Raw genomic sequence first — 21,099 nt, forward strand, 5'->3', positions numbered from 1 at the left:
AATTTGTATAATTTATGTATAATAAGAATAAAAATTAAGTACTGATTTACTATGTATAATTAAGTTCATATATTTATAATAAATTGTTAAAGTACAATTGTAAACAATAATCTGACTTTTAATCTATTCCAATAGTACGCTTTTAAATGTATTACATCAATGTAATAAAACATACATGCTTTGTAATATATACAGTATATAATACAAATTAATCAGTTTAACAAATTTGCTTTTATAAGCTTTACAAAATTTTTACAATTTATATTTATTTGTTTTTAAAGTCTGTATATTGCCATGAATTTGATGTATCCCATATTACACCATTATGAGGTAATTGAGATTTTATATAAGGAAGTGTCCATGTAAGGTACCATCGGTTGCCTAATACTTCCTTTACATTTTGTTTCCAACCTAAGTTATATATGTGTATTTTCTTATTACTCTCATTAGCTATATTACCATTAAGCACTAGACAAAAATGATAAATGCATAGAATTCCTGTGTACAACATTCCTACTGCAGATACAATATACAGAATGAGATAAAATTGATTTGTAGAACCATCGAATCCAAAAATGAATATTGCTAAGGGAAAAATGATTTTAATAAGTGACATAGGAAATTCAAAATGCATTCTATTCCAAATAAAGAGATTATTGTAACAGAAACTATATGTTGTCGCTACAAATAAATATAAAAGAAACATTATAAAGTATCTGTGATTATAATGACCAATACAACATCCAGTAAAAATACAATGATGATCCCTCTTTAAAATACATATATTACATGTAGGACAATGCCATGAACGTGGTGGTGCAAGAGTTTCACATGAAGCACACAATCTCCAACCATTTTTAGTATTTGCAGCACTTATTGGCATAATATCTCTTCTAGTGCTAGTATCGCAAAATATTATATATGTAAAATTCCCAACTATGTTTAACATGATAAAATTTCCAAAAAGGAAATGCAAAATATACGGCAATGATCCATGTTCGTGTATTGCCGGTAAAACCACCCATAGTTGGAACCAATATATTATTGGTATAATTGTTAATATAAAAGTCATTGAAAAAAAGTCGCTTAAAGTGCGAGGCCAAATTCTTTTTCGGATTATCATTTTTAACAATTTTATACTTTTATTAAACACGTGATTCTACTCAGTAGATAATATCTACTGAATATGTATATACACTTCTCACCAAACTGGTTTATTCTACAGTGATACTATTTGGTTATAACCTAAAAATTTGAAACCTTTTTAAATATTTTTTTTAATTAACTAATTTCATATATTATATATTTACCGGATCACATTGTACATTCTGTTAAATTCGTCATTTTAAGCGCGCATGAAAATCTGTTCCTGTTATCACTATTCGTAAATTTTGTATACGCGCGAAGTTTGATTCTTTAGTCAATGTACATATTAACTCACTTCATAGCATTCTTCTGTGATTTGATTTGAAAGTGCCATTCATATACGCATATGTAAGTACGCTATATGTAACTTTCCGAAAATACACTCCCCGTAACAATACTTTATTAAACAATTTTATTTTTTATTATTTTATTGTGTATTTTAGTTACTTTAAAATATTTAAAAAAGTAACAAAAATAGCATAAGTAGCATAAATAATATGTAGTAAAAAATCTTATCATATTAATTTGCAACTTATTAATTTGATATTACAAATATGGAAACTACAGAAGAATTTCCTTTTCCTTTCCCTCCGTATCCAATACAAACTCAGTTTATGAAAGAGTTATATAAATGTTTGGAAAATTCTAAGTTAGGAATCTTTGAAAGTCCAACTGGTACTGGTAAATCCATGTCAATTATTTGTGGTGCTTTAAAATGGTTACTTGATTATGAAGAACTGCAAAAAGATGAACTGACAAGTGCAATTTCTGAACTTGATGAACAAATTAAACAATATATTAACTCCACTGATAATTGGTTTTCTGTACAAACTCAACAAATAGAATTAAACCGCAAAAGGCAAGCGTTACAAACAAAATTAAACAATATTGTTCAGTATGAGCAAAAAAAGAATAGTCTGAAAGAAAAAACTAAAAGTATAAATAGTAAGAAAAAGGATTCATCTACTAAATTTGCAACAAGTTCTGCAAAGGACACAAGTAAAATAGACAAAAATTCAGTTGATACAAATAACGAAAAGGGAAATATTGAGGAAGAATTACTTTTAGAAGATGTTGAACATTCAGAAAGTTCTGAAGATGAAGACAAAGAAGAAATTTATGAAAATATAAAAATTTTCTTTTGCTCTAGGACCCATTCTCAATTATCTCAATTTATAGGAGAACTCAGAAAGAGTCCTTATTCAAAAAATGTATCTGTAATAACATTAACGTCTAGGTGGTTTTTAAGTATTATGTTATGAAAATGAAATAAAATATAAATTAATTCTTTTTTTAATTTTGTTAATAATTTTAGGCAAAATTATTGCATTAATAAAAATGTAAAAAAATTGAAACATTTAAATTTAATAAATGAATGCTGTTTGCAATTACAAAGGAAAAAGACAACTGCTAAGGATGAAAAAGATCTTAAAAGAAAGAAAATGACAAGTAGTTGCCCTTTTGTGCCAGGAAACCAAGATTTACTAATAAGAGAAAGCTTAATGCAGATTCAGGATATTGAAGAAATTGTGCAAAAAGGAGAAAATCTTAAAACTTGTGCGTATTATGCATCAAGAAAAGCTGTTTCATATGGTCAATTAATATTGGTGCCATACAATACCATATTGCATAAGAACACTAGAATTAGTTCAGGAATAAATTTAAAAGGAAATATATTAATAATTGATGAAGCACATAATTTACTTGAAGCCATTGAAAATATGCATAGTGTTATAATTACAGGCAGAAATCTATTGCATTGTTATAGCCAACTTTCCCAATATCAAAAAAGGTAACATATTTCATTTTGAGCATTATTATTATTATTATTATTGTATTATACATTTTATTATTATATCTGAGAATATAAATAATATTAATTTTAGATTTCAAACTTTATTCTCAGCAAAAAATATTCTAAGCTTAACTCAGTTGAGTTTTTGTTTGAGAAAACTTATAACAGTTTTGGGAGCTACTATAAAATCAAATCCTGATGATGTTATAAATATAGAAGCATCTCCAAAATTATATAAGATAGAAGAATTTGCAATTATGACAAACATTGACACAGTAAATATGTTTGAATTGTTGAAATTCATTAAAAATTCTCGACTGAATCATAAATTACAAGGTTTCATAGAACAGTATGATACAAATTTAAAAATTCATAATTATAATACAAAAACATGTGGTGTAAAACAGTTCTTAAATTCAATTAAGACAAAAAGCTCAGAGTTTGATACAATCACAGACATTCAATTAGATGAAGATCACTCAAATAATCCAATGATGACAATTATAAGTTTCTTAGAATGTTTACGAAGCAACTGTAGTGATGGACGCATATTTATTATTCCAGGTCCAACTGTTGGACAAAGTATCATAAAATTCCTTTTATTAAATCCAGCAGCGCACTTTCATGATATTAGTATGCAGATTAATTTAATTTAATTTATTTTATTTTAATATTTCATATTAATTTATTAAGTATTTCATATTACATTGTTCTTGTCATTATTTTATATAATTTTTGTTTATATGTATAATTATTAACAGTTCGAGATGCTAGAGCTGTAATATTAGCTGGTGGGACAATGGCACCAATGAATGAATTTATAGATCAGTTATTCATAGCAGCAGGTGCTTCATCTGAAAGAATTGTCACATATTCATGTGACCACGTAATTCCTGAAGAAAACATAATATGTAGCATAACAACTCATGGTCCAACTGGTATTGAATTTGAATTTAATTTTCAAAATCGAGAAAATACAAAATTGGTAAATATGATATTTTAATAATAATTAAATAATAATATAAATAATTCCAATGAATAAAATAAATGATAGAAAATATGATAAGTTTCACAATAAAAATATTTCAGTTAGATGAATTAGGGAGGACATTATTAAATTTATGTAATATCATACCAGCTGGTATTATAGTATTTTTACCCTCTTATAATTTTGAAGAATTGATGTATAAACATTTAGAAAATTCTGGTATTATTAGGAAACTGTCTTTAAAGAAACATATTCTTCGAGAACCTAAATCAGCTTCCCAGGTACTAATAATATAATCTTTTTACAAATTTTGTTGTAAAATTTTTATACAAATCTAAAATAAATTATACATTATAGGTACATGAAATTTTAAAAGAATATTCATTTCACATAAAAAGTCCAAAAAATTCACAAAATGGATCATTATTGTTTAGTGTGGTGGGAGGAAAATTAAGCGAAGGATTAAATTTTTCTGATGATTTAGGAAGATGTGTTATAGTTGTGGGAATGCCTTATCCCAATATCCAATCATTGGAATTACAAGAGAAGATGAAATATTTAAACGAAAATATTGTATGTATTTATTTTGTCTCGTTATTATGGCAAGAGAAACCACTTAGTGTCATATAATTTATATGCATGTACATCAATTTATTTTTTGTTTATTAGAAATCAGATGCTGGTCAAAATTTCTATGAAAATTCATGCATGAAAGCAGTAAACCAATGTATTGGACGAGCTATTCGACACATTAATGATTATTCAACAGTAATATTATTAGATAAACGCTATAGTTATAAAATAAAAGCACTTCCACAGTGGATTCAACGTACATTAATCATTCATAAAAGTTTTGGTAGCACAATTGGTGCTATATCTAAATTTTTCAATAAAAAAAAATTAAATCCAATAAAAAAGTAACATAAACAGAAGAAAAGATATCTAAACACTATTATATGTATTATTATGTACTGTTACTATTACATTTATTAAAAGTAAGCTTTGTTAACATAGATATAAAATTCTGCATATAGTTCTTACATATAATTTGCAAGATGCACTTCAAATTTATATGTCAGATCATGATAATAAACTTGACCAGGATATAATATAGAACATGGGAAATGTGACTGAAAACAATTCATCTATTATGTCAATCTTTATAACTTTAACTTTAAAAAAGCCAAAGTGTTATTATCATTTATATATACATAAGAAATACTTACATAATATATTGCATTAGGATAATTTTGTGGTTGAATACTAAAAGCACAATACTTTTTATAATGAGCTCCATGTTTTCCTAAGATAAATTCTATCTTTTTAGGTACAGTCGTTACTTTTTTATAATGTTTTTCAACTTTTATTTCTTCTTCCTCATCTTCATGATCATTTTTATAAACTTCACCAATTTCTTCGGCTTCTTCAATGTCCTATAGTCAAATCAAATTTGTGATATACAAGTTATTACTCACATAAATAACATGTTGTTGATAATTAAAATATTGTTTTACTTCTAATAAATCATAACTAGATAAAAATTCTGGAATAGTATAAGGTGGCAAACGGCCTCCAGTGTAGAACTGTACCCCGCATTGGTCTGAATAAATTTCTAAAGCACTAAACGCCAATATATTTAAAATAATTGTATTACTCAATAAACAACTAATATATTTGTTTATATATACCGTCCACTTTTTACATGCCATACTTTGGCAACAAATGAACTACCAGATTGTCCACCTTTTGTAACACATAAATTATGATCAAAACCTTCTCCAGGTGGAACCTAGCAATAATTAAAGGAAAGAGTTCAATATCTTTAAAATATGCAGTTATTTTATACCTTTTCCATGTATTCTCCTAAAATTCGAGGTATTCGAAAGTCCATCACTGTTCCACCTACACCACGTATAGCACCTGTTGGAACTGGATCTGTGTAATCCGCGAATGTCCAACGATCACAATTGAATAGTACTTTATGTTTTCGTAACTCAGATTCTCCAGAATCCTATTACATTTTGCACATTTAACTAAATATATATTTAAAAATACATTACTTACATGTCCAGCTAAATTAAACATAGAACCATGTGATAAATTCACTATTGTTGGTTTTGAAGTTGTTGCTCTCATACATATGTCAAGCTTATTTTCTGGAGTTAACTTAAACTTTATTGTAGTTAACACTGCACCTGGATACCCTTCTTCACCATCTTGACTTAAGTAACTCATAATAACTGAACATCCAGTAATATATGAATCCCAAACTTTACGCCCAAATCCATTTGTCTAGTGAGAGCATTGATTATTATTTGTATAATATAATATTGTTTATTATCTATATGATGTAGCTAATCAATTTACTCCTCCATGTAAATGATGTTTCCCATTAAAATCATTTTTTGTTAATTCATAATCTCTACCTCTAATAGTAATATGTCCATTTTTAATACGGTTTGCACATCTGCCTAATATACAACCAATAAATGGGTTTGTTATAGGATTTGAGTATTCTGTAATAGTTGCATTTTAATAATGTCTATTAGCTTCATTATTATAATGTTAAGAAATTAATACTCTAAAATTATACCTTTTACATTGTCAAAACCAAGGACAACATCAGCAGAATGTCCATATTTATCTGGACATTTTAGAGATATAATTGTAGCACCCCAAGTAATGACAACAACTTCCATTCGATTAGTATTTATCATAGTGTATGATTTTATAGTCTTTGGTATGGGATCATTAAAAATTTGATCTTGATTATCTGATTACAAAACTCTATTGTTACTTTAAATATTACAAGTAAATTACATTAATTTTACATAACAAACTAAAGAGAGAGAGAAAGATCATATCAACCATAGCTTACCAACCCAGACTTCTCCAAATATTCCTTCTGTAATTGTTATATTTTTACAATTACATCCATGAAAATCCATATTTAATAGCATAATTATGATTGCGGCAATACCTTATTCAATAATTATTGAATATAACAAAATGATATTAAAATTTACAACAAAACAATAATTTTCACCTTTTAAATATAAAAAATAAAAAATATTTTACTATGTTCTTTTTTTGTTTAGACAATAGAAAATCATTTGCTGGTTTTCAAATATGCAAAAGCAACTTTTACTATAAAAATACAGTAATACAAGGAATTTTATTTTATTTTAAATGATTTATTATTAATAATAATAAGGCATCACCTACAATTTGTGATGCTTTAATGTTACAATAATTATAGTACTTAATGTAATATATATACTCCGGTTACTATTTATAATTTATATAATTAATATTTATAGAATAATGTACAATGCTTGGAAAAATACATGAATTTTTAGTGCAAATCAGACACCGCATCAATACATTTCCCATTCAATTTCGTATGCTTTATTACATTTAAATTTGTTGAGTAAAAAATCGAAGACAATATATCTTATTGCATTTCTTCAACGAAATCACATTTTTTTTGTTTTGTAATTTTGTATAATAAATCAGATGTTTCTTTTTCTCATATATCATTCTGATTTTTAGAGTTTCTCATAAATATTAGTGATCATGCAGTGCCCAATATCTTTGTTTGGCAAACTATTTTCATCGCAGAAAATTCTTTGAAATTCCTACCATCTTCGTACAATTGTTATTAGAGTTATATTACATAAAAGATTCGTTTCTCAAGCTTTGGGTTCTGCATTACATTACTTTTTAAGGCGCACACCAAAGCAGTCACTTGTTACTTAAATACACGTGGAACACATTGCACTTAGCTTATTAGTATATTCTTACAACTACAGAGTAATTTAAAATTTAAATAAATCGTCAGTAATTACGGATTTACGAGTTGCAGTACATTCTACGTCCTCTAAGTCTATATATTACAAAAAAAATACTGACAAAAGATTAATTTCACACATGAATATCGAATAATTAAAAATTGTGATAAGATTGCGATAAACTCCACAATATTAATTATCTTCAAATATAATTGAGGATAATAAAATTGCTTAATATATTTTGCAACAAATAAACATACAAATAATGGAGAAAATACCACAGCAAACACTTCGTGTACATTAAAAGCACACTCATCTCATAATTATCATCTTGGTCATAGGTGTTATTGTACAAATTACTATTTATAAGTAGCATGCAGTTTTAGTGTAATTTCAACAAGAAAATATTTACAATTTAAATTTATATTGAAAGAAACATGTTTAGAATAACAATATTTGGTCATACTAAATTGTTTAAGTAAAGAAATGATTCGATTTATTAAAAATAATCATCTTATCTGTATAAATTAAATTTTTTAACATATCAATTAGGGAATATATTTACTGGCAATATATATATGAAGTTATATTTTTTTTATAGTTATTCTAAATGTTTCTTCATACATGTTGTCTAATTAACAAAACATATAATATATAAATGATCTTTAATGAAATATAAAACTGAATTTGTTTTATTTTAAGCTAAAGAAGTTATGATATATAAAAAATAAATATAGCTTAGACTAGCACTGTTGGCAATCATATGCCATTACACAATTGATAATTGATAGCTGCCTAATGTTACATTCGGTATAAGTAAGTTACGGTTACTATAAACAAGTATTGATATTAGCATTCTAAGATTTCATTAAATATTTTTCAATTATCTTGGAAGCATTTCAACTTTTTTGTCTCTCTTAACATATTAAGTACATGATACTAGCACCGCAGAATATCTTTGTACAACATAGAAAGGCATATCCATGAAATATTTATTCTATAGGTCTTTAATAACATCATAAATATTTCAGTCAACCGATTAATTACATTTAATTATATGCAAGATTTCACAAATTGAACTTTGAAAAAGTATAAGTGTGATTCAAATGAAATATTTAATATTATATTTAATTTAATAAATTTGTATATATATAAATGCCAATTTAATGCATCCAATATTTCTATTTCAAAAACATTTAAATATATCTTCAATACTCAGTTGGTTTTATCTTGAAAAGAATTTTTTAGTGAAGCAGTACAAAAGCTTTTAAGTGGATAAAAGAAATTATTTATACAAAGAAATGAATTAGAAGATAAAAATGACCAGGAAATACTTCTTCAAAGTTTATCCTTTTCTCTTTCATTAATTCTATATTTTATATATATTGAGACATATCCTACAATACTGATTATTACTCAGGAAATCATTATAAAAACATATAAGTTTTGAAATAAAGATTTGTTTTTTTCTCATATTTAATATTTCATATGAGGTCAAAGAAAAAAAAGAATTATTTTGATTCACCATAAAATAGCGTAGAACATACGCAACATGTAAATAAGTTTTGATTACCTTTTGTAAGTTTAATCTAACTCATATGTTAGTTGTTATTTAGTATAGAATCAATAAATTAAACACATACACACATAAAAATCAAGATTAGTTCAGTTTGTTTTAACAATAATAAAAATGCAAAATATAAACCATCATAGAGAGTTTCATAAATTAATTTCCTTTCTATTTTCTATCCAAGTGATTGAAAAAAGATAGGAAATAAATTTGCATAACTCTCAGTATTTTGATCATGTATTAGCATTTTAAGTAGGTACAAAATAATTTCTAGGGCACTCATACACATACTTTATACAATGAAACCAATATAAAGGAATGTATTGATCATTATTACATTGTTAAACAAACAATAACTGTCCAATATATGTATACTTGTATATACAATAGTGATTATGTATATGGAGTGTTCTTGTTCTAAACTTTTTGAAAGTATATCACATAGTAGATGGCTATGTAAATGAACTAAGTATGTCAAACATTTTGCTACATGTATGCCAATTGTTTCAATGCATACTGTTTTCATATATAAAAGAAGTATTGTTTTAACTGCACATGGCATACTAAATTAAACCTATTATTCTAGTAGCTTACAAATGCATTAAAATTGCTACTGTACAAACTTTTCACACGTGTATCTAGTGCCATGGTACTTGTATAAAGATTAAACATTAATAAAATAATATAAGAGACCTGATAATTTAATATCAAAAGAAAACGTATATCTATTATAATTCTTATGAATTTCTTATGTTTCATACCTAAGCATATGCAGGAAAACACTGTGACTTTAGGAAAGGTTACTATTATCTATTGCTCACAATATAAAATTACTCTACAAATATACATACATATATTGTCATAAAGTAATGTTAAAAAAAAAATCATAAACAATCCTATTAAGTAATCATCAATGTTTTCCTGATTATATGTTTCATTTTGTTATGCAATAACTAGTTTCAACATTTAACTATCTTTTTCAGTCACAAAATTTTGATGGAATGTAAATTATGATTAGCATTAATATTTGTAATAAATATGAGCAGACAGTTGTAGAACTAAAGGAACAACAAAGTCTCATTTCTCTAAAGTGGTATTAGACAAACAAATAAATGTATAGAATTCAATCTTTAATATTCTGAAAAAGGAGCTAATATTTTAAATTGTATAATATAACAAGTATGTATATACGATTTTATATACGTTTTTTCAGAGTATTTGAATTAAAATATTTATCCTTTTCCAAAGTTTTTCAAGTACTCATGCAAATAATAGAAATATATGATATTTGTATGCTAGATGCTAACAGCAGATGCAGGATGTGCGGAATGTATGAATAAAACATTTATAATACATAAAATATGATTTAAAAACATTGTGTAGTACAGAATGATTAATGCAAAAATTGTCATCTTGGTAATTATATTATTTCTACAAAACATACATGAGACATATCGGTTCTTTATCAAATTAAAAATTTAATTGAATACAAGAGTCTTTTATAAGAATGTCTCAGTATATGGAATGTTACATTCTTACTATATTTGATGACTAATATATGATAAAATGTTTTGCAGGAGGCAGTGCTTTGACAACGTGCATCGCTGTATTCTCTAGTTATGATTCGATAAATTTCTGCCGCATCATAAACTGTTTGATTCGTGTGATTGCAATTAAGTGTTACTTTCAAGATTGACAAAACTTTTCGAATCCCTAATTTTTATCATTTTTTTCATTTTAAATAAGCCAATGCTATGACAAAAATTCTCTTTCTAATTCAGAAATACTTGGCTTTCTACTTCTATTCATTCGTCGATTAGCTTGTAAGGGTATGGTAGCATCTTGATTTTGTCCATGTACGGGAATATCAAGTAATGTTTCTCTATGTTCACGCGAAACTCCATCTCGATCAAATGTTACTGGAGAAAATCGAACCCTACTTATGGAGATCTGACTATCCTTAGCTGAAACATAACTTGAATCCTCAGATGTTAAAGAATCTGGTGGAGTGGGATTTGTTGGGGTACCCGAACCGGAATTATTTTTACTTACGCTTTTATTTGGAGAATTATACGAGTAATTAGATCGTTTTAAACTTGACCGTAATCGACTAACTACCTCTAAATTACTGGGTCTTTCTCCAGAATTTGAATTCGAATCGTGCGAGTTCTGACGCGTCAGTAATTGAGAACTATATTCATGATTAAGCATACTAGGACTATACGTTCCAACATTTGAGACAATATTTGAAGATCGTTGGTAATAATGTCCAGGTGAATATAAAGAATAATCATCCTCATCTTCTAAACGAAATGTTGGATTAATGTTACTTTGACTCGATGTACTCGCGTTTGAGACATTTGATGAAGTACGATGGTGAGTATACGAAGGAAGTCTTGAAACTGGTCGAGCAGGACTATTTATGCTGCTTGGATTATCATAAGCATGTGGAAATTCGGGACACTCAAGCATTCTATCACTGAAGGAGAAAAAGGTTTAAGTGTAATATTTAAAAATCCATATCTGAAAATAATTACTTACTGATAATCTGTAGGTACAAAATATGTTGGTTCTGGTGATCTGTAATATTCTGGTGGAACAACTGTATATACTGGAGGTCCATAGTCTGAAAAAGGAGCAACATTGCCCATGTATATTGTTGGTACTCTTTCCATCCGATCAACTCTTCCTGCATCATGTATGTACACATCTTCATTACTAGTGCTGCTACTTTTTCTTCTAGGACTTGGTGTTGGTGCATTAGAACTTGTATTGCTTGCATAATGTTGTGGTGAATCAGTGAATCTTAGAGGTTTGTCAGGCATCACACTGGGTGGAAGACCAGGTGCTATAGCACCCATATTACTTAAGAATGGCCTGTATAATAATTGTCTCATTTATAACATGAATATATAAAGAACATGTTAATATATGTATATATATAAAAAAAGAAAATATTATTACAAATTTAATGTTCTAATTTCATACCTGTAATGTCTAGCTGGTCCATGATACGTATTATGAGGATAACCACTACTTGAACTAAATTCATAATCAGGTCCAAGATAACCAGAGTTACGATTTGATCCAGTGTCTGCTTGAAACCACCACCGTGGAGGCTCATCTTCACACTCACCAAGCCGTGGATATAATCTTGGATGAATTGGAGATATGTTTGACATTCTTACATCATATCCAGTAGCTACTCCAGCTAACATAGCTGCGATATTGTATAAAACCAGTTCTATTATGCTTAACTTTGGCTTCTTCATTTCCCCATTGTAAAGAGTTGGCATTGGTACAGGCATTGGCATAATGTAAGGTCCAGTTAACCCAGGCTTCAAAGGATAATCTGATGTTATCCAGTCAGTTGAGAGATCAGGTGGTAAGGTTGTATAATCTACAAAAACAATCAGATTTCTACAATAATAATGGTGATATTGCTATATATCTATAAAAATATGTGTACATAGAATTACAAAATATGATTAAAGTATTTACTTTCCTTTTCATAATATTAAATTGATTAAGACACTATGTTACTATTATTATTTTTTATTCCTTACCTTTATGTGCAAATTTTACAAGCCTTTTAATATTATACATGTTTATTATATTAAATTCAACATAAACAGTTTAGTATTAAAGTTATAACATGCTTACTTGTTATTGCATTACTTACAATTATTTATATGTATAAGCACAATGTATTACGTGCATTATATTAAAATATTACATGCCACGAACTTTGAACCATTTCTTGTTATCAATAATTTTCAAAAAGCTTGTACATTATCTAAAATACATTCATGTTAAATGCATAAAACCCATATTTTGAAAGTAAACCAATAATGTTGAAAAATGTTGAAACTTTGAAAGTGAAGCAGAGTGTAAAGAAAGAAGAAAGTAAAAACTATTCTTAAGACAATATGTATAAGCGCTGATTTTAACTAATCTTAAATAAAATTTTCTTTACCCTATATAATTTTCATTTTCTCATTTCAGAATGTTCTTTTCTCTCCTAATATTTATTTATTATAAGTTTTGCCTATTCACTAATAAATAAATAAATAGTCGTACAATACTGCTATAAAAATGTTTTATACATATATTATACTCAAATCAATATATGATAAGAATATACAAAATCAATGGTGTGCTTATCACAAATAAAATTGGAATTTTAAGACAAGAAAAAGACCAAACCCAAATGGCCTTAACTGTTAGGATCCTACTGGAAGCATGCAAAAGGATTCTTTTACGCTCGATTATAGGTAGTTATATAAAAAATTAATTTATATAGAAAAAAATAATATAAAATATTTATTGTTTATTTCATTCTTAGTTAGTAAATTATTTAAAACAAATATGTTAAAAATTGTTGATCTATATAGATAATATTTAAAATATATTGTTTCAATATATAGGCGTAGTAATCAAAATATATATACATATTTGTTTAATATCATAAATATAACCACAAACCGAGCGTAAAAATTCAGTAAACGAAAAAACAAAATTCAATGTGTCCAACTGAAAAGGTTTTATTGAAAAATTTCTATTTCTAAATACAAGTGTGCGTGTTGCTTCATGTGTTGTATGTAACGTGTGCAAAATTTCAGAATCTAAAAATATCGAAAATCTATGATAATACAAAAATGAAATCGCTGTTAAATTAGGTTGAATAATTAACAAAATCTGAAATTGATCTAGATGCATATAAAGCAATGAAGAAAAGATACAACTCTACTCTCGCAACTAATATATGATACTTTGCATAATAATTTTTTAATTTTGATTTAATTTCATTCTAATTTGGGGATTGTATAATTATATAAAAACACTCTTTTCCATAAACGCTTCTGATTGAAGATATTAATTTTAATGTAGAACTTTTTGTTGTAGTGGCAGAAGCACATGATTTCTTTTGACATAGTAAGAGGCTGTTAGCTCTGTTTTGTTAGAATGTTATATACTCCAGATAACATCAGAAAAGAACCAACACCAGAAAGACTGCATTTACACTTTATATACTCATTAAATTACAGTTCAAAATATGAAGTTTTTATCAGTTTAAATTAGGATAAATAGTTTTTAGATTATTGCAGGGTACTGATTACCCTTTATTAAAATATCCTAAAATGATATATCTATTATGTAATTTGATAGACATCAATTAAAATTAATTAACAAGGCTATCAATTTATGCAGATAAAACGAATTTCAATTCTTCATCTGATTCCTGGTAAAATTAAAAAATTAAATTCTTATAAGATACATAGCAATAATATGTACCATTCCAAAAATTCAACAGAATAAAATAATCTTAAACATATCATCAACATAAAAAAGAAAAACAGAGTTTATCATTAAATGTATGTAACTGTACATGTATCACTAAAAATATATCTATATATTAAAGATATCCTTTTTAGAAAATCAGCAAATAAAAAATTTAACTGAACTGCATATTCATGCATTCTAATAAAAATAGTTCTAAGCACAATCTACTTAAATACAATTTAGCAAAAGAAAAATAAAGAAGGAAAATATAAACATATAAAGGCACTATCCATCTGAGATCTTTACTTTTGTAATAATATAAAAGGAAAAAATAAAAATATCATTAACCAATGATATAGAAGAAAAACAATCAGGTCTCTTATAAAATGTGAAACAATTGCACAGCAATATAAAGAGACTTACGAGTGGGATAGATGTTTTCCTCAGAAAGGCCTGCAGTAAAGAAAATATAGGACTGTTACTAAAACATATAAAACAAAAAGAAGACATTTTCGTGAAACGCGTCTACAAGTGATATGCACATCTTTATCTTTGTGAAATGCAATGTTACTTATCATTCTTCTTTAAAAATTTCTCTGCGATCGAAGTCTTAGGTGAGTTGTAAATAATTGTATTCACATCTTCTGAACTTCTATGGGAAGGAGCATTTCTTAAGGATTCGATTAAATTCTTTTTCCCTTCATAATTGATTTGGGAATTCTGACATTCACAATCCTGTATATAACCAGATGCATGTATAACTGAATTTATAGTATCAACATGATCTTCACAACTACGCAAGTATTCATTACTCTTCGATTTTTTACTTAAAGAGGAATTCAATTTGAAACTTTGATCTACTTGCGGAGCGCGTTGTTTGAAACACGCATCTGATATACCACTAACATAGTCAAAAGAGGTAGGGGATTTTTTGCATTTATTATCTGAGAATAAACCTAAAGAATTTTTCGAAATGGAACTATCATTTGAATGTTCCGAATCAAAATTACAAAGTTCTGATTCGAGACTCTCGAAATCTATTCCTTCGCGTGAATTAGCAGTCAAGAATTTAGGTATTGCACTACTTTGATCGGAATCACGTCGATTAAATTGTGGTATAGATATCGTGTTGTCTAAAGCACTATATTCTACTTTAACAACAGCAGTTTTATCATCTAAAGCATCCCGACTTCCCCAAGCCTTCATCTTATTGAATACTCTTAATGGACTCTTAGAAATTCTGGATTTATGGTGAAACTTTTTACCTATTGAATTTTCAGGGCTTGACTCTAACCCATCTGTATCATTAATTTTAATGGTAACAGAATTTTTTCGTTCCGTACTATGCGGAGAATTTAAAGAGCTTTTCCTTGATCCAGAGGGGGAACGAAAGAAATCAGCAAAAGCAGCTAATCGTGATTCTGAGCTATCTCTGCGTTTTGATTCTTTCGATTTACTTCTCTCGCGTTTCTTCTTTTTTACACGTTTCGCAGTACCAACCAAACTAGACGCTACGCTTTGTACAAAATTTGAAGAATACGACTGTTCCCAGTCACCAATCACGTGTTTTTGACTCCTAGGAGGTGAAGCTTTTAAATTATTTCCAACTGTAGATTTTGTGTAATTGTCCATGACTGAATGATCATCCGAGAAATGAGTTTTAAGATTATCTGCCGATTTGTTATGTAAGACCACAGACTCATAAATATCGTTGTCCACAATAACTGAGTCTTCGCCTATATTGCAAGGTGAACAGCTCGAGCTTTGCACAATGTTGTTAGAATTTTCTGGAATGTTGTTATAGCTAATCCTAGTGTGACAGTTAAATCCTGGTTGACTGTCTATCAAATTATTTGCTGAGGAGTACAACTTTCTGGAGGAGGGGTTACCTATTTCTTGAAGAAGCGGGGAACGATGTGCCAACAGGGCGGTACGCAGGGGTGTCTTTTCAAGATCTGGAGCAGAGCGAGACCACCGTTTGCCACCTGGAGATGCAGGATTTGGTGGTTGCGTGATAATAGCCCCACGTTCGCGTTGGTGGAGTGTTGATGGTCCCCAAGTCTTACCCTTTACTCCATCTGCCGGTACTAAAGGAGGAAGACAAAAAACAAAACGCTACTCACTACAGTACTAAGTTTCCCTCCTACCCTAGACTCTGTTAAACTTTATGCGCGCTTCAAAAAGATAAAGGTGTTTCATGAGGACTATTAGTAATATTCATTATTAAGAAATTCTTTTATCTAGAAATTATAAAAAATATGTCAATATCATAAAATGTTTTGCATTTGATTTTCTACATTAAATGATTACAATCATATAATTCTTCTAATCTTCAAATTATCATTCTTTTCTACATTCTTACAAAAGAGTAAAAAAAGAAAAAGGAAATGAAAAACACAACATAGATTATATGCATATATATGTAATTTTTCAAAAATATATCAAAATATATCCAATTATTCACACCATGCTAATAAAAATCGATGTTAAATTAATACAATGTGACTACAAAGCACAAACAGTGTAATTTAAATTTCTTGAAAATACTAGAAAAATATCTTAGAGCAAAATCATTCATTATTCATTGAAATTGTGAACTACTAAAAATCTTGGAAACAAAGTACTCACATGCAATTGCACGAAGTCGTGGAATACTAGGCGAGCCTGGTGGACTATTAGGTCTCGATGGATTTCGTACTTTTCCTCGATCTAACGCTGTATGTTGAACAGTTATTGTATGACGAAAATCTACAGGGATAAAAACATATGGTGGTTATTTAACTTTATAATTAGAGCATTTTAAATTTTATGCAAAATTGTTAAGATAAATTATAACACAGTATACTTGCCAGAAGGAGCGCTTATATTGCTTCCTGGCTCCTTTTTATTCAGTTTTAACCTCGATTTCTTAAATTTCCCGCGTCTTTTGTTTGGTGTAGGAGTATTTTGTTGCTGAATTATCATTACAGTAAGTTCACGTTCTAATAAATCTATTTCTCGGGCAGCTAATTCTTGTTCCCGTTGCCTTAAGTTTTCTTCATGTTGTCGCTGTTGCACTTGTGCTTTTGTTAATTCTTCTTCTCTGCAGCGCAGTTCCTAATAAACAAACATATAAAAAAGGTTATAATAATGTGTTTGATAAACAAATGCGTTTTCGCAAACAAAAAATTTATGTAGTGATAATATAGTATAGATAGATACATATATTTGTTATAAACCAAAATAATTATTAACGTCAATAACTGTAGTTACACATTATCTTACCTCTTCTAATGAACGGCATGCCTTTGCATAAGCATATAAAAGAAGGATTATAAACATTATTTATACTGATATAAATGATGCGTATGCTAATTACATTAACGGAAAGATTTTATTTTTGTAGAAGTCCTTTTTTGCAAGGCAAAGAAATTTCGAATTTATACCTTTTCCTTCATGCGCAATCCATGAAGAACTTGTTCAATCTCAAGTCTCCAGTCTTCTTGCATTGTGTGAAATGACTCATGTGGTGTAGCTGCAAATGCACTACGCACTTCATCTAATGCTACTAAAATTTCAGCAAATCCTGGTCTCGAATGACTGTCAGATGCCCAACAAGCTAAATGGTAAAGCATTTTTTATTTTAAAGGTTATACAAATTAAAATAGTTCATGATTATATAAATGATTATATAATTATGTACCTTCCATTAAAAACCTCCAAGGTTGAGGACAAGTTGATGGAATAGGCAATGTGAGTTTATTTACTGCAACGCCATAAGCTACTGCCAAAGCATCTATACCTTTATAAGGTGTTTCACCAGTTAGAAGTTCCCATAGAAGCACGCCATAACTGTAGATGTATTCATGTGTTAAAAAGAAAAAATTTTTTACTATTTATATAGATACATTTATTACAATTAAAGTGATATAGGAGGTACATAAAACTGACCTCCAAACATCACTGGCTTTACTGAAAGTACTCTTTTTAATAACCTCTGGTGCCATCCAAGCATATGTGCCGGCTGCTGACATGCGAGTTGTTTTATAAACTTCCCTTGCTAATCCAAAGTCAGTTATTTTTAAAGTTTTATATTGTAGATCATCATTTTCTATAGGCTCGCTCAATAATACTGTTATAAAAAAAATAATATGTATTACTCTAACACATCTCATGTAAAAATATATATAATCAAATAATGATATATATATTCAACTAATGTTGAAGTAATGATATTTTATTTACGATTAATATGTTAATTGCCTTACCATTAGAACTTTTTAGGTCCCTATGAATAAGACTTATAGGTGCTTTATTATGAAGGTAATCCATGCCACGAGCAATTTGTATTGCCCAATCAACAAGTACGTCAGGCCTGATTTTTCTACCACTAAGAACCCTGTTCAGACTACCACCTCGTGCATATTCCATTACGAGACACATATTTGGCATTTTTAAACAAACTCCTTCTAATTGCACAATATTTTCATGTTTCAATAACCAAAATAATTTTGCTTCTTGTCGAACATTTTCTAATGTAACACTTGGTTCTTCATCTGGATCTTGGCGGGCTGCTTTAACAGCCACTTCATGTTTCTGCCAAAATCCTCTAAAATGTTATAAATTATTATAAATGTTGTTCTAAAGAACTATTAACATATTTAACTATAATATTTTATAGTATTTTATATACCTATAAACTTTTCCGAATCCACCAACACCTATCACTTCTTCTAATTGTAATTCTTCAAAGTCAATTTCAACCGGTTGAACTTTATCAATCACCGATGAAACTCGATCAATACTTTCTGCTTCTGCAACAAAATTGGCTGGAAAAATACCAACCTTACCATGGATTTTTCCAGTCCACCATCCTTCATCACCTGAGATTTTTGAGTCCTTAGATAAGACCTAGTATATAAAATAAAAGGTATATATGCATCCTGATTAAAGATATTTAATTTTACAGATATTTATAATAAATAATTTACCTCAACTGTTTCACCTCTTTGTAAAGATAATTCATCTTCACCTTGGGCAACATAATCAAATAATGCTGTGAAAATTGTTGAACTATTGTCTTGCCTCGACTGGGAAGAGGAATGTGTACCGTGAGATGGACTAGTCTGTTGAGAAACAGTTCTTGCTGTACCACCACTATGTGTATCAGAAACACTGCTATCAGACATATTGTTGCTAGATGTACGCCCATATAAATATCCGTAACTAAAATGCACAAAATTTAAGCAAGATATATTTTCACTATCATAAGTGTGTGAAACATTGCACATTTATGGGTTTATTATAATAACACCTTTATACCTTGTGGAATGATTATTTGTTCTACTATTATGTTGGTATCGTGGAGATGAGTTGGCTGTGTTAGAACTATGAGAATTAGAGGATCCATTCTCTGGATGAAGTAAAAATCGCTCGCTCCGATGACGAGCATCTGGTTGTCCGTGGTCCATCAAGGTAGACAAGCCTCTTGCCGATAGCCCGGCTGGCGGCATATGGCCTCACACTCTTCTTAGTCTTCCACTTTTTGGAAATTATACCCTCTTGTTTTGTAACCTTAGCGTAATATTCTATTAATAGAATCACAAATAACATAGAACACTTTAAATGTATTGTTAGTTTGTCTCAAATAAACTAAACAAACATATATAAGAAGTGGTGAAAGTTTAATATACACCTTGCATTATTTTTTCAACACTGTACACATCCTTACACAATTCATGTTCATTTAACACACGTTTCTTTTCAATCATAATCGATACACGAATGTAAACCAATTATGAAATATTTTGACAATAATTTAATTTTACGCACAAATTTTACAAGAAAAACAAGATGAGAAGAGGTGATCACCCCTTGCATAAAAACACTTTAACGGTGACCGGCATTTTGATTCGTGAGTCCGGCAATAAAGCGACGAAGATCTTGTGATTTTTCGTCGACCATACTCCTATGTAGAGTAGTGGAGAAAAAATTTTAGGAGAGTAGAAAAAAGCTCGATATGCCATAAAACCACTTTGGAGTCTCGCGTCGGGGTGTGTATACCCACAAGCCACTATTGGTAAGGCCGATTCTTTTCATTGAATCGGCACTAGGAATAATGTACGAGAGACATGCAGGGTTGAAAGCGACGTGTTTGCCTCCCCGAGGACACGACGCTTTGCGTCAGCCCGCAAAACGCACGATGATTCCACATTTAATGATAGAAAACGAACCAGCACTCATAGCAATAACCTAACGGACGCCATGTTTCGTTTTGACGGCCCCACCGTTGACGTGATATATTGGACCACGATTCATAGAAAGGATGTTCGAAAAGTTGCTTATGATATTTGAATTGTATAAGGTTTATCCGCAACATGATGATGGCGAATTAGTCCAATAAGAAACTATATTTACCACGGACAATTAATCAATTAAGGTATATATTTTAACGAATATTAGAAATATTTGAACAGTATTAGATGAGTTTCACTTATATTATTACCAATTATAATAAGTGTCGATAAATGACTCGTGCAAAGTAATT

The 21,099-nt window shown here is 28.8% G+C and overlaps 4 protein-coding genes across 15 annotated transcripts; 1 reads left to right on the forward strand and 3 right to left on the reverse strand.

The window, feature by feature from the left end:
• Nucleotides 1-45: 45 nt before the first annotated feature.
• Nucleotides 46-1,442, reverse strand: LOC126917608 (probable palmitoyltransferase ZDHHC24). 3 transcript variants are annotated; one of them, XM_050724671.1, is made up of 2 exons: nt 1,311-1,442; nt 46-1,245 (listed from the first exon to the last, which is right to left on the reverse strand). In XM_050724671.1, the coding sequence occupies exon 2, from the start codon at nt 1,121-1,123 to the stop codon at nt 266-268; it is 858 nt and encodes a 285-aa protein (XP_050580628.1). In that variant the 5' UTR covers nt 1,124-1,245; nt 1,311-1,442; the 3' UTR covers nt 46-265. The 3 variants fall into 3 exon arrangements, with proteins under 3 accessions (XP_050580628.1, XP_050580629.1, XP_050580631.1); XM_050724672.1 differs by having other exon boundaries at nt 46-1,260; nt 1,311-1,441; XM_050724674.1 differs by having other exon boundaries at nt 46-1,230; nt 1,311-1,420.
• Nucleotides 1,364-10,412, forward strand: LOC126917603 (ATP-dependent DNA helicase DDX11). 4 transcript variants are annotated; one of them, XM_050724655.1, is made up of 8 exons: nt 1,364-1,494; nt 1,797-2,383; nt 2,462-2,938; nt 3,033-3,574; nt 3,703-3,926; nt 4,031-4,210; nt 4,287-4,502; nt 4,599-5,757. In XM_050724655.1, the coding sequence occupies exons 2-8, from the start codon at nt 1,836-1,838 to the stop codon at nt 4,848-4,850; spliced, it is 2,439 nt and encodes an 812-aa protein (XP_050580612.1). In that variant the 5' UTR covers nt 1,364-1,494; nt 1,797-1,835; the 3' UTR covers nt 4,851-5,757. The 4 variants fall into 4 exon arrangements, 3 of the variants coding, with proteins under 3 accessions (XP_050580612.1, XP_050580613.1, XP_050580611.1); XR_007711006.1 differs by lacking the exon at nt 1,364-1,494 and having other exon boundaries at nt 1,525-2,383; nt 4,364-4,502; nt 4,599-4,752; XM_050724656.1 differs by lacking the exons at nt 1,364-1,494; nt 4,599-5,757 and adding an exon at nt 10,274-10,412 and having other exon boundaries at nt 1,525-2,383.
• Nucleotides 4,967-6,877, reverse strand: LOC126917611 (galactose mutarotase-like). The gene is made up of 9 exons (XM_050724677.1): nt 6,808-6,877; nt 6,523-6,702; nt 6,297-6,445; nt 5,994-6,221; nt 5,776-5,940; nt 5,618-5,718; nt 5,444-5,549; nt 5,156-5,362; nt 4,967-5,059 (listed from the first exon to the last, which is right to left on the reverse strand). The coding sequence occupies exons 1-9, from the start codon at nt 6,875-6,877 to the stop codon at nt 4,967-4,969; spliced, it is 1,299 nt and encodes a 432-aa protein (XP_050580634.1).
• LOC126917602 (mitogen-activated protein kinase kinase kinase 10-like) lies at nt 7,103-20,874 on the reverse strand. Of its 7 annotated transcripts, none has more exons than XM_050724650.1 (16): nt 20,248-20,873; nt 19,875-20,126; nt 19,544-19,778; nt 19,246-19,463; nt 18,821-19,161; nt 18,504-18,684; nt 18,256-18,404; nt 17,999-18,171; nt 17,838-17,858; nt 17,423-17,669; nt 17,202-17,321; nt 16,463-16,660; nt 14,997-15,026; nt 12,279-12,690; nt 11,832-12,167; nt 7,103-11,769 (listed from the first exon to the last, which is right to left on the reverse strand). In XM_050724650.1, exons 2-16 carry the CDS (start codon nt 20,063-20,065, stop codon nt 11,043-11,045), a joined length of 3,579 nt encoding a protein of 1,192 aa, XP_050580607.1. In that variant the 5' UTR covers nt 20,066-20,126; nt 20,248-20,873; the 3' UTR covers nt 7,103-11,042. The 7 variants fall into 7 exon arrangements, with proteins under 7 accessions (XP_050580607.1, XP_050580605.1, XP_050580604.1 ...); XM_050724648.1 differs by having other exon boundaries at nt 19,875-20,140; XM_050724647.1 differs by having other exon boundaries at nt 19,875-20,171.
• Between the last annotated feature and the right edge of the window lie 225 nt (nt 20,875-21,099).

This window comes from Bombus affinis, chromosome 6 (assembly GCF_024516045.1).
Source record: "Bombus affinis isolate iyBomAffi1 chromosome 6, iyBomAffi1.2, whole genome shotgun sequence".
NCBI classification, from domain to species: Eukaryota; Metazoa; Arthropoda; class Insecta; order Hymenoptera; family Apidae; genus Bombus; species Bombus affinis.

Coding starts and splice junctions, on each gene's coding strand:
- LOC126917608 (XM_050724671.1), bottom strand. CDS start 1,123: ATGATAATCCGAAAAAGAATTTGGCCTCGCACTTTAAGCGACTTTTTT.
- LOC126917603 (XM_050724654.1), top strand. CDS start 1,701: ATGGAAACTACAGAAGAATTTCCTTTTCCTTTCCCTCCGTATCCAATA. Junction 3,575..3,702: donor AGCGCACTTTCATGATATTA/GTATGCAGATTA, acceptor AATTATTAACAG/TTCGAGATGCTAGAGCTGTA. Junction 4,211..4,286: donor AACCTAAATCAGCTTCCCAG/GTACTAATAATA, acceptor TATACATTATAG/GTACATGAAATTTTAAAAGA.
- LOC126917611 (XM_050724677.1), bottom strand. CDS start 6,877: ATGGATTTTCATGGATGTAATTGTAAAAATATAACAATTACAGAAGGA. Junction 6,222..6,296: donor AACATCATTTACATGGAGGA/GTAAATTGATTA, acceptor TGCTCTCACTAG/ACAAATGGATTTGGGCGTAA. Junction 5,363..5,443: donor CTAGTTATGATTTATTAGAA/GTAAAACAATAT, acceptor ATTTGACTATAG/GACATTGAAGAAGCCGAAGA.
- LOC126917602 (XM_050724650.1), bottom strand. CDS start 20,065: ATGCCGCCAGCCGGGCTATCGGCAAGAGGCTTGTCTACCTTGATGGAC. Junction 18,405..18,503: donor AAAGCCAGTGATGTTTGGAG/GTCAGTTTTATG, acceptor ATACATCTACAG/TTATGGCGTGCTTCTATGGG. Junction 12,168..12,278: donor GGACCAGCTAGACATTACAG/GTATGAAATTAG, acceptor ATTATTATACAG/GCCATTCTTAAGTAATATGG.